The sequence below is a fragment of the Asparagus officinalis genome, chromosome 5, assembly GCF_001876935.1.
Source record: "Asparagus officinalis chromosome 5, Aspof.V1, whole genome shotgun sequence".
NCBI lineage: Eukaryota > Viridiplantae > Streptophyta > Magnoliopsida > Asparagales > Asparagaceae > Asparagus > Asparagus officinalis.
This window is the reverse complement of record NC_033798.1, coordinates 7,101,093-7,113,797: the sequence shown is the minus strand read 5'-3', so window position 1 is coordinate 7,113,797 and position 12,705 is coordinate 7,101,093. Positions and strand designations below refer to the sequence as shown.

The window sequence follows — 12,705 nt, the reverse complement described above, 5'->3', positions numbered from 1 at the left end:
TACCATCGTTAAGACACAATGCCAATTCAATCGCCTACGCAGCCTCAACCGCTGCAAACACAAACGCAGCTTCTTATGTGAGATGATTGATCTTGATGGTTACGACAACAACATGACTAACATCATATTACCAACTATTAGAGATGCTGATGAGCGGTGTGATGATTTTAGAAAAGCAGGAAGATCTAGAGAAATGTGGGCAAATATTCAACATGCTGAGAAGTACAAAGTCATGCAAAGAGATAGAGCGTTATTGAGATGCCTCAATTGTCACAAATGGCCTGAATAGGACCTTCTCGAATGATCATTGGTGTCATCCATATATAAAGACAGAAAAAGGCAGCCACAACTTTACTGTTCGCAGTTCAACCGCTGCCCAACGCAGCTCTATACCGCTGCCAGACGCAGCTTCAATCATCACCAAACGCAGCTCCATTGCTGCCCAACACAGTTTATCAACTGCTGCCAAACGCAGCTCCATCGCTGCCCAACGCAGCTTATCAACCGCTGTCCAACGTAGCTTATCAACCGCCGCCCAACGCAGCTAATCATCGCTGCCTGACGCAGCTCCAATCGTTGCTCGGACGTAGTTCTAACCGACGTTGAACGCAGTTCTATACTGCTACCAAACGCACCTTCAACACAGCTCAATATCGCTGTAGAACGCACCTCTAAAGGCCGCGTTCGAACATAGAATCTACGCCAGAACGCACGTCAAAGCTCACGATCCAGGCAGTTTCGAAAACCGCTCTTCACCCACGATTTGAGGAGTGGCTTACGTGGGTTGTTACAACCGATTAATGAGGCAACTAAACCCTCATTTAGGAGCGGATTATTGGGGTGGTTATACCCCTAATCTCCCTATAAATATCAGCAAACTCAACAGAGTTAGAGATCGGATTTTTGATAATCAGATCGAGGGGTCGGAATATAGCATCGGATTTTGATCACTTGGAGAGGGATCTTTCGATCAAATCTTCCAGAATCAGAAAAAGGAGGATTGACTCCTTACACAGTCTGGGAAATCAACAAACGGAGGATCTCTAAACCATCGATATTTGGCTTATCAACCGAATTATTTTCGGTTCGAACAACTCTGTCATTAGAGTTTATTACTTGTTCTGAGTCACAAAACTCGACAAGAGTTATCAACCGGCCAAGACAGTTGTTCCAGTGAAGTATAGATATTCGGATCGTCAACGAGAAGCAAACTCGACGTAAGCATTCGAGGGAGGCATCTCATCGCTACCAAGAAGAACCCAGAATTAAACAAAGGAGAGAAGCCCGATCATTCTCTTCTCTTTTGTAATCAGGAATTCAAATTGTAATCGAGAGTTGAGAGAATTGTAATCATTCTTTTTCTAAGCAGTTAGAGAGAATAAAATCAAGTACAGTTCTTTTCTTATTTTCTTGTTACAAAATTTCCACCAAACACCTATTATTGACTCTACTAGAGAGATAGTAATTATGATGGTGAAACATGTTATTGTATGGTGTGGTGCGTGACAGATTTGACATTCTTGGTTTTATCTTGGACTGCAGCCTTGTGTGAACCCAAGGGTGTCACAGTTGATATCAGAGCTCTAGTTCCAGTATCCTTAGGATCATCCTGTGTCGAGTCGTGGAGGTAGGATAGAGTTTCTTAGGATTCATGTATAGAGTCCATAAGGATTCCCTAGTATGAGTGAGGACGATATATGCGTATATCTCAAAATTTGAGGATATTTTTTTTATGACAACTATTTTTGTGTAAATTTAAAGTATTTGTGTAAATACTAAATTGTTGTAAAAATCATATTGTGATATGCTATGTGTGTGTATATGTCTATTTTGACTTATAAACTCTTATTTTCTTATGATCAGAGAGATGGCAGGACGTGGTAGACCTCGTACTCGGAGAGCTGGACAGGCAGAGTCACAGCAGGCTCCACCTGAGCCACAACAAGCCCACCCCGAGCCACAGCAAGCACCACCTGAGCCGCAACAGGCTTCCCAGTACCTGATAGATCTTATGGCTCCCATCGTAGCTAGAATGACAGCAATTGAGGAGCTTGTGGGGAATCATATCACCCCACCAACGCCACCACCACCACCAGCAGATCAGCCACAGGGGATACCAGTCATTCCTATCAACGAGAGACCCCCAGAGACCGCACCTGTAGCTATTCCACTAGCAGTTCTGGATAGAGTCACAAAGCAGGAGGCTTAGTTCCGTATGGTAGAGAGGTACCAGAAGATAAGGGCACCGGAGTTTCAAGGGTCATCAGACCCTCTTGCAGCCCATAAGTGGAAGGAGGATGTGAGTAACACCCTCGACATACTTAATGTGGATTTGGTCCAGAAACAGAGATTGGCATCCTACAGTCTGAAGGGAGACGCCGGGAGATGATATCGACTCCAGTTCACTCTAGAGCACCGGATGACCCTCACATGGGAGGACTTCGTCTACTTCTTTGACGGGTAGTATATTTCTTTTGCAGCAGGACTGGGAAGGAGTTTGAGTCGTCCCGGTTGACTCAGGGGGACATGTCAGTGGCAGACTTTGAGAGAAGATTTATAGAGTTGCTGCACTTTATGGGTATGTGGCAGACAGGAGAGCGACATGCTTAGATGTTCCTAGCAGGGCTCCGCCCTAACCTTCGTTGATACCTCGTCTCGAGGAAGTTCTATTCAGTTCGAGAGGTAGTAGAGGCCGCCACCTCACAGGAGATTGAGACTGCCATGTTCCAGAAAGATAAGGAAGGAAAGACTAAGGCAGGACAGAACGGGGACAAGGGTAAGAACAAGAGATCTTTTTCTGGACCTCAGCAGCAGCATCAGGGCCCTCATAGGAAGGGACCCCAGCAGGATCAGAGAGCGCATCAGCAGCGCAAGTTTTAGGGAGTTTGCTATAACTGTCGTAAGGTCGGACATAAGGCATCGGAGTGTCACAGCGCACCAGTAGGAGCTCAACAGGGCAAGGGCCCGAACCAGCAGCAGCAGAGAGTTCAGGGCAGAGGTCAGGGTCAGCATATGAGGCTAAAGGCACCGCCAGCAGCTCAGAAGACTGAGGGACAGATTCGTACAGTTCAGGAGGTTCCTTAGGGGCAGATAGTTCCGTACTCTCTAGCACTAGCAGCAGAGCAGACGCTAGCCATAGGTAGAGTATATGCGATAGTATCACGTGATCATGGAGCTAGCGAAGCAGTGGTGGAGGGTACGTTCCTTGTGAATTCTTTTCCCGCCCGTATTCTCTTCGATTCGGGAGCTTCACATTCCTTCATTTTGTATGATTTTCCCGCCCGTATTCTCTTCGATTCGGGAGCTTCACATTCCTTCATTTTGTATGATTTTATGTCTAGATTCCAGCTCGTAGCTCAGCCATTAGACACCCCTTTATCAGTTTTCACCCCTTTAGGTGAGATATCGCTTCTGGAGAGCGTTTGTAGGAGGTGTACTATCCGTTTAGGTGAGATATCAGTTTTCACCCCTTTATGTCGATTTGATAGTATTGCATATGTTCAAGTTTGATATTATCCTTGGTATGGATTGGTTGTTTTCCTACCATGTTAGTATTGACTGCTTTGCGAAGACAGTCAATTTGCGGGCGTCCGATGGGTCCGAGATGATTGTGGCAACCTCTCAGGGCAACCATTTTACGGAGTCATTTCTGGAGTACATTGAGGAGGTGATGCGACAGGATCAGGGTGTTGATTTATTAGAGACTAGAGTTGTCTCAGAGTATCAGGATGTCTTTCAGGACATACCTGGACTACCTCCCGTGAGAGAAGTTGAGTTCTGTATTGAATTGCAGCCAGGCACAGCCCCGATATCCCGCGCACCCTATCGCATGGCACCAGCTGAGATGAGGGAGCTTCAAACCCAGTTGGACGAGTTGTTAGCTCAGGGTTTTATTCGTCAGAGTCATTCTCCGTAGGGTGTACCGGTTGTCTTCGTGAAGAAGGACAGTAGTATGAGATTGTGCATTAATTATAGAGATTTGAACAAGGTCACTATCCAGAATAGGTACCCATTACCTAGGATTGATGACTTGTTCGACCAGTTGTAGGGAGCACAGTATTTCTCGAAGATTGATCTTCGTTCTGGTTATTATTAGTTGCGGGTTCGGGAGATGGATATTCCCAAGACCGTTTTTCTTACTCGATATGGATCATTCATGTTCATGGTCATGCCATTTGGGTTAACCAATGCACCCGTTGTATTCATGGATTTGATGAACCGGGTTTTCCGTCCCTTCTTGGATCAGTTCGTGATTGTTTTTATTGACGACATCCTCACTTATTTGAGATCGGAGGAAGAACACGAGCAACACCTATGGTTAGCTTTGAGGACTCTACAGGAGCATCAATTATATGCCAAGTTCAGCAAGTGTGAATTTTGGCTTTCAGAAGTCAGATTTCTCGGCCACGTCATTAGTAGAGAGGGCATAGCAGTGGATCCGGCTAAGGTTACAGGAGTTCTTGATTGGGAACCGTCGAGGATGGTGACAGAGATTCGTAGATTTTTGGGTTTAGCCGACTATTACATGAAGTTCATCCAGGACTTCTCGAAGATTTCGACGCTACTTACACGCCTTATGAAGAAGGGTGTACAGTTCATTTGGAGTGTGGAGTGCCAGAAGGCCTTTGATATCTTGAAGACTAAGTTGACTTCAGCGCCAGTTTTGACTATTCTAAGCAGCGACAGGACATTTGTGGTCTACACAGATGCATCATTGGCAGGTTTAGGAGGCGTGATGCGGCATCATTATGTACCAAAATTGTTAGGTCTCATGTTATGAGCCTACATATTCTAATCTTGTTTTGATGATTACAAACAATTCCTAATATTGTTTGTCTAGTGTTTATGTTTCTTATTAGGTATTCTAGACAAACAATGCGTTGGAGGATGGATGGAATTGCGCATTCACGATCATATCAAATGGAGGTTGGCGGAGTAGTGGTTGAAGCATTGCATTCATGTTAAAGATCCAAGTCAAGCTTCATCCGTAAGTGTACCAAGATAGAGCTTCGTTGAAGATCATCAAGCTTGGGTATATTTAGTTTAGGTTTTTATACTTGTGTGTTAATACTTTAAGCTCATATTAATCACACACACGTATTTGTTGATTTTATCAAAATATAAGTGTTTTTGATAAGATATTGTTTTATTAGTTTATAGACTTCAATATCAGTTTATACATATTTTATTAAGTCTATAAAATCATTTTACCAAAACATGGTTTATGTCAAATGTCAAAAAACATGTATGTTTACTTTTCATGTTTTGGACTAGTTTTATAAAATGATGAGTTTTCACTTTTGGTAAGTGCAATTCCAAAATTTCCTTTTGTAACATGTTCATTTACATGTTTACAATGATTTCCCAAAGTTTTATAATTTTTGGAATTTATTTGTTATTTTTAAAGGCACTTTTAAAATCAGATTTTCAGCATGTACAGTGCCTGTGCACGTTTATAAGTCGACTTATCAGAGTTGACAAGTCGACTTATGAACTACTCTGGAATGTGCAAAAACTCTCTGCCAAGTCGACTTACTCGAACTGTTAAGTCGACTTATACCAAGTCGACTTATGTCATTTTCTAAGTCGACTTATGAAGTGTTGCAGAGTTATGTATTTTTGACCAGTTTACAAAATAAATTATTTCTCTCAAATGGGAAGTGATATTTAAGAAATTCTTTCTCTAACATGTGTATATACATGTTTAGAAGCTTCCCTTAAAATTTCATGATTTTTGGAGTTGATTTACTGTGTCAAATTGGTTTTAGAAAATCGGGTGTTTCAGCAGTTTTTAGAATCTAAAATATCTGTGTTCAAATATTTATTTCTCACAAATGAGAAGTGATATTTCGGAAATTATTTTTGTAAAATGTTTATTCACATGTTTAAAAACATCCCTCAAAATTTCATAATGTTTGGAGTTGATTTACTATTTTTAATTAATTTTACAAAACCAGATACACAAAATTCCAGAACTGCTGTTACTGTTCCAACGGCTATATGTAAGTCGACTTACTCTCTCTCCAAGTCGACTTAACAGTGTTTTTCAGCCTATAACGGCTAGTTTTCCAGCTTTGTTTATTTTAATGTTATTAAGGGTTTTTGTTGGGTTTTTTGGGTTGTTTCATGAGCCTATAAATACCCTATGCCCTCATACTTCTAAAATAACCAAGAGAATTGTTTAAACAAGTTTAAGGGTGTTTTGTGTTTGTTTATGAAGCAAATTTTACAAGAGCAAGTGGAGATCATCCTTGGTGTTTGAGCATTCATTCTTCTCCCTCTCTCTTGTCATCTTTAGAGAAGTGTTTCTAAACTCATCTAGCAATTTATTATTTTGATTATAATTTCCATAAGCTAGATTTATATTGAGTTTGGTTTAATTATTTTATTGATACTCTTTGTTCACACACAACCTATTGAGCTTATTGTATTTACATTCATAGTATAATTTAGGGTTGTGGGTTTGTGACATTGAGAGTGAGCTTATATTGTGTTCTCATCCATATTAGAGAACAATCATTTGTTGTTGTGAGCTTTAATTGTGAGGAACACTTTGTATTACACTAGTATACCAAGAAGAGTGTGTGGTGAGAGACGGGGTTGTCCCAAGAGGAGTGGCGTAGGTGATAATGCCTAGAGAGAGATTATAATTCCTAACACTTGAGGGAGACACGGGCTAGAGACCAACACTTGAGGTTGTAGTTAGTGTAGTTACATTGTAGAGAACAATTTATTTGTATTGAGCGAAATTATGGGGATTCACTTTGTATTACACTAGTACACCAAGAGGAGTGTGTGGTGAGAGACGGGGTTGTCCCAAGAGTAGTGGCGTCGGTAGCCTAGAAAGAGGTGATAATTCCGAGCACTTGAGGGAGACACGGGCTAGAGACCAACACTTGAGGTGGTAGTTAGTGTAGTTACATTGTGTGGATTGTAAAGTTTTCGGTTAGCTAGAAAACCGTATTGTGAGGTGTAAACGTTGTTCGGGTGAGCGTAGAAAACCCTGTGTGATAGTGGAGATCTCCTCGAGGTGAGGAGCGGGGACGTAGGTCAGGCGGACCGAACCTCGTGAACATATCGTTTTGTTTGTGTTTGCATTGGCGCACTTATTTTCATATTTATATTGCCTTTGTCAATTGCACATTGTTTATATTCCCACTATCTTATATTGTTTGTTTCACCCTTGTATTAGTTGTATATCCTTGCTCACATATTGTTCATAAGTCATTTGCTAGGATATATTTGTTAATAAATTTTAAATTGGCATAAATCGGATTAGATTAGCATAAACCCTATTCACCCCCCCTCTAGGGTTCCTTCCTAGCGGTATCAGGGTACTTTCAAAAATATGTTGCAAGTGCACAACCGTGTCAAGTTATAGTATAAAGATATCGATCCCACGAGGAAGGTGTTTTGGAGGAGAAAATATAAAATCGGTTCTTATGTTGTGTACGTGACAAATAGGAGTGATGAGTGAATATGATTGTGAAGAGATTGAGAGAGTGAAGATGGTGTGTGCAAAGTGTAAGTGAGAGTGAAATTGACAAAAGAATGAGTATGATCAATAAGGTGAGAAGGAAAAATGAATAAAATCAAGAAACGAATAAAAAATCAAGAATGAAGAACAAAATTCTAGAATAAAAGAAAATACAAGAAATTAAAGATGGTGGATTCAATTCAATAAAAGAGGAAAAGAAAAGAAATGCAAACCTTCAAATAATTCTCCATCTTCATCTTCATCTTCATCATCCAACAAAGAGAAGAAGAGAAAAATTTAAAGTGGTGAAAAAATTATTATTATTAATTGTAACAAAAAGTTATAATTTTGGAAGGCCTTCTCAATTAAGAGTAGCCCTCCTCTCCAAAAGGAGTTATAAAAATTTTCACACCTTAACCCCTCACTCTCTACCCCTATTTATAGTAATCATCAATGAATATGAGCCATTGGATTTGTCTTGAGCCCCAAGCAATAATCTCCACCTTTGAATTTGCTTTTTGTTCTTCTCTAGCCCAACATAGGAGGCCCAATTGATTTTCAAAAATAAATGAAAATCAAGTTGGAACAATTCGGCCCAATGCAGATTTGATTTTCAAAACAAAGCCAAGTCCGACCCAATCTTCATTTGATTTTCCAAGTTAAATCCTGCAGCCCACATCCAACCAAGTCCAATGCATTTCAAAATTAAATCCCGGCCCATTCAATTGATTTTCAAAATCGAAATTTGAAGAGATGTAGCAAGGTCCGGTCCACTATTGTTAAGATCCAAGTCCAGTCCCTTTGTTTTAGGAAAAATTAACAATGCATCAATCAATGAACCGGCCCACAAAAAATGAAATCTGCAGCAATCAATGAACCGGCCTTGTAATCTTTGCATCCAAGTCCCTTTCATTCCAATTATTTGCAGCCAAGTCCGGTCCTTGGGTGTAGTCATTTGTTGATGGGCTTTGGGCCTTCAAGGAGCTTGATTTTGTGGCTTCTTTTATTTTCCTCTTTTAAGCTTTTGCTTCATGGGCTTCTAAAATGCTACAAAATAGAGAAGAGAGATTTTGTGGCTTCTTTTATTTTCCTCTTTTAAGCTTTTGCTTCATGGGCTTCTAAAATCCAAGTCCCTTTCACCCTCATCCTCACCTAACCCTAATCCTAACCCTAACCCTAACAATATTTTATTTTATTATGCTATAATTTTAGTAAGTGGATTTTTTTTTTTGTTTTACAATATCTTATTATGGTTTGGATTTTTAAAATTTTTTTGTTTTGCAAAAATTAAACTGTAATTATAATTAAAAATAAAATTAATAAATAATAAAATTAAAAAATCCTCTCTCCCCCTACATCTCTCTTTCTCTCTGCCTCTCTCTCGGTCGTCGACGGACGGCCGACCGGCCATTGCGTCGGCTGGCCGCGCGTCGGTCGGCTGAGAGAGAAGAAGAGAGAAAGAGAGATGCACGTGAGAGAGAAAGAGATATGGAAGGGGGAGAGAGAGAGAGGCGGCGGCGTCATCGGTAGGTCGGTTGGTGGTGGTCGCGGTGGCGCGGTCGGGTTGGCAGTGGCGTGGTGTGTTTTCGCGGTGCCGACAAAGAGAAAGGGGAGGGAGAGAGCCGACGAATTAAGAGATGGAGGGGGAGAGGGGAGGGCAATGAGGAGAGAGGGGAAAGGAGAGAGGGATCTGGGGAATTTAGTCTATCGAGCACGCCTGTGCCAATTTTTTGGACAAGCCGGCGCCAAATTTTTTTTACTTTTTAGCGATGGAAATTCCGTCGCCATATCTTAAAAATTCCGTCGCTAAAAGAATTTTTAACGTCGTATTTTTACCGACGGATGTATTTTGTCAGGAAATTAACGGCGATGGGAATTTTTCGTCGCCAATAAGTACTTGTCTGTCAGTATAAGATCTTTTGCCGACGGAATTATAGCGACGGAAATATCCGTCGCTATAAGTCAAAGTATAGCGACGGAAATGTCTGTCACTATACTTCCGTGGTTAATAGTCATATTTCTATGAAACTGGAGAATAAATAGATGAGAGGAGATGCAAAAGATGCAGAGAAAGGTAAGGAAAGCAACAAAAATAAGTCATGGTATCACATATTTTTTCAACATAAAACCCTGATTGTATAGATAATTTCACGGTACAAGTGATAGATAATATGAACCAAGATATTACAATACGCAAAGCTAGTTTAATGTTTACATCTTGTATGGGAATGAATACGCTAATCACTGGTACAACAGAACATTTACATCGGATTCTACGGAACAAGATTTTCCATCACACGTAGTGTTTATAAGACAGAATGTTTTACATCTATCGTGTAGAAATTAATAGCACCCATGTTATTTGCTCCTAGAAAATTTCTTATAGAAAGAAGTTGAGAAGCAATGAATTTGAAGGATTGGCGATCAGATTACGAAGCATGAGTATTAGACAAAAAAATAAAATTTTAATGACGATAAAATGTGTATTTTAGATGGTAAGCTGTGTACGGAGCCTTTTGCTGGCAAAGTGGTAATAGAAAGCGAGGAAGTACTAACAGACTGGTCATTGTTTAATATATAAGTCACAGTAGCTCAGAACAAAGACCTGCAAACATAACTTTATTTATTCATGCAAAAGACTAGTTGCCCATTACAGTACGTGACTCAGAAAAAAGACTTCAGACTCCACCGGAGCACAACATCACTCCGAACCCATGGAAACCTTAGCAGGCTCACATTTATTCCATATATAGCATTATTATTAAAACCCACAGGATATCACTCGGCCACAGCCTGTGCCTTAGGAGCAACGATAGTCGCTGGATCCCTCTGCAGTATGCCAAGATATTCCAGCAGTTCAACCATGGTTTTAGCCTCAACCTTTACTGGATTATAATTCGGCGGTGGTCCCTCAACCTCAAGTGTCTGAGGAACCCATTTATAGGTAGGATCAGCATCATAGAACAAACAACATCCAGAGAGCGTTCCCCACCGATGGACTAGTTTATCGACCCAATCGGGGGCGTTCTTGCTTTCCTGCCATGTCCTCCTAAAATAGCTACTAATCGGAATAAACCTCGCAGACTCACAGAACATGCCAATCATAACGAGCAGCGCTTGGGCACTTTTCTTGACGTCACTTGTTGGGTCTTGAAGCGATTGTGCCGCGTATATGAGCTTCTCACGTCCAAAGGTGACTTTAGTGAGACCTGCTGTTATCTCGATGCCAGCTGCGCTTAACAGGGAAGTGTAGTTATGCCCGTAAGGAAGAAGTGTTGAGTCATCAGCGATCAGGTGCTGATCTCCCAGCTCGAACCATTTACCGTTCACGAGAAAGCCCTGTAAGTAGAGCTGGTCGCGTCGGATCCTCAGCCTGACCGTCTTCCCGCCATCGGAATCAAGTACAACGTCGTACCAAGTGAGATTCTTCAGAAAACCAGGATCCTTTTCATTGAGTACAGTGGGGAGTACAGGACGATTGCGACACCAAGTTGCTGCGTTCTCCTGACGCATCTTCTCGATCTTGCTCACGTAGTTTCCCGCCGTCAGATCATAGCTAAGGCTGAGCTCTATGGATTTGATCTCGCTGGCCTCCATCTTCTCACTCTTATGAAAACATTGCAAATAGAGTTATATGATACATAGTTAAGTACGCTTGGACTAATGACTCAAATAGGATTCATTTTGACTGAACTGGGTCCAAATAGGACTCATAGCCAATCTCGATACTCCAAAGATTTGGTGAGTGGAAGAGATATCTAACGATAATCAAGATAATTGCCGGATTTGAGCTCTCTCACTATACTTTAGTGGTTTAATGATAGAAATCTGATGATACCTGAATGATTATAATTTGTTCATACACTAAGATGAAATTTGTACATATTCTCAACCTTCACTTAAAAAAGGCTTAATATCAGAACCCCCTAACTTTAAATGATTATTAGAAACCCCCCATTAACTTTTAAAATATCAAAAAACCCCTTAAGTTTAGGGGTTATCAGAAAACCCCCTTTAACTTTAAGGTTTTATCACAAAACCCCCCCTAACTGTGTTATCCCTTATTATCCCAAATTCTCAGCAAACAGAAACACTCCCCAGTTATACGGATTTCACCCCTGCGTAATGAAAAATTTTAAAATTTAGTTTTACACATTAATCTTATTTCTTGCAGGAAAAGCTCGCCCACAAAAAATATGTAGGGGTGCTAAACTGTATCCGTATCCGAATACATATTAGTCATACTCTTACGATAGTTTACATTATTAGATTATGGATTTGTGATTAATTTTGATGATCAAAATATCTAATCTTAACTTTTCAATTATAATGAACATATTAACAAACTCTTTTGTATCACATGAACTATGTTTTTCTCCATACTATCTAGTTTGTTCATATCCGTTTTGTTTCCGCATGCATATCCGCTCATATATCCGCATGTATATCCGTAACCATGTCCGATTTTAGCGGATATGGTTATGAATTTTTCTTACCGAGGTATATCTGTATCTGTATCCGTATCCGAGATGGGTAAGCGAATATAAATATGGTAAGGATCATATCTGAACCGCATCCGGACCGAGTGCACCCCTAATAATGAGGGATAACACCATTATTGGCGCCTTTTTTATATAATACCTTAAAATTTAAGGGGGTTTGCTGATAACCCCTAAACCTAAGGGGGGTTTTCTGATATTTTAAAAGTTAAGTGGGCTTTTCTGATAATCTATATATATATATATATGGCAATAATTATAGAACCGGTGTTAAACATGCAAAGCAATAGAGAAACCCATATGCTGAAACTACCATACCTTCACCTGCTATCTTCACCCCTTGCTCGGTGTTGCTAACTTTATCTAACGCTGAGAGGGGTATTTATAAGTGCTGAGAACCAAACATCGTACATCTTGATATATTTTTATATAGAATGGAGACAAGAGCACAGCATTATTAGAATTGGGCTTAGGACCTTGGTTTGGTTAAACAAAATGGGGTATCTAACTTATATCCTCATGCAGTAAATGTAAAAAATATATGAAGAAAATAATTAAACAGTTTCAGAAGTTGGTAATTGAAAAAATATATTTCAATTGGGCTTAGGACCTTGGTTTGGTTAAACCCAGTAAGCTCAAATTAATCCAAATTAATCACTTGTTTTGGATAATTAGTTGGACATAATTTGAACAATAATCGAACTTGGTTAATTAGATTTAATTACAGAG

The 12,705-nt window shown here is 40.2% G+C and overlaps 1 protein-coding gene across 1 annotated transcript; it reads right to left on the bottom strand.

Annotated features, from left to right (window-relative positions):
• Positions 10,166 to 12,354, bottom strand: LOC109843536. The gene is made up of 2 exons (XM_020412472.1): positions 12,294 to 12,354; positions 10,166 to 11,084 (listed from the first exon to the last, which is right to left on the bottom strand). Exon 2 carries the CDS (start codon positions 11,072 to 11,074, stop codon positions 10,256 to 10,258), a length of 819 nt encoding a protein of 272 aa, XP_020268061.1. The 5' UTR covers positions 11,075 to 11,084; positions 12,294 to 12,354; the 3' UTR covers positions 10,166 to 10,255.

What these genes read in the sequence shown, in the direction of transcription:
- LOC109843536 (XM_020412472.1), bottom strand. Translation starts at nt 11,074, where the DNA reads ATGGAGGCCAGCGAGATCAAATCCATAGAGCTCAGCCTTAGCTATGAT.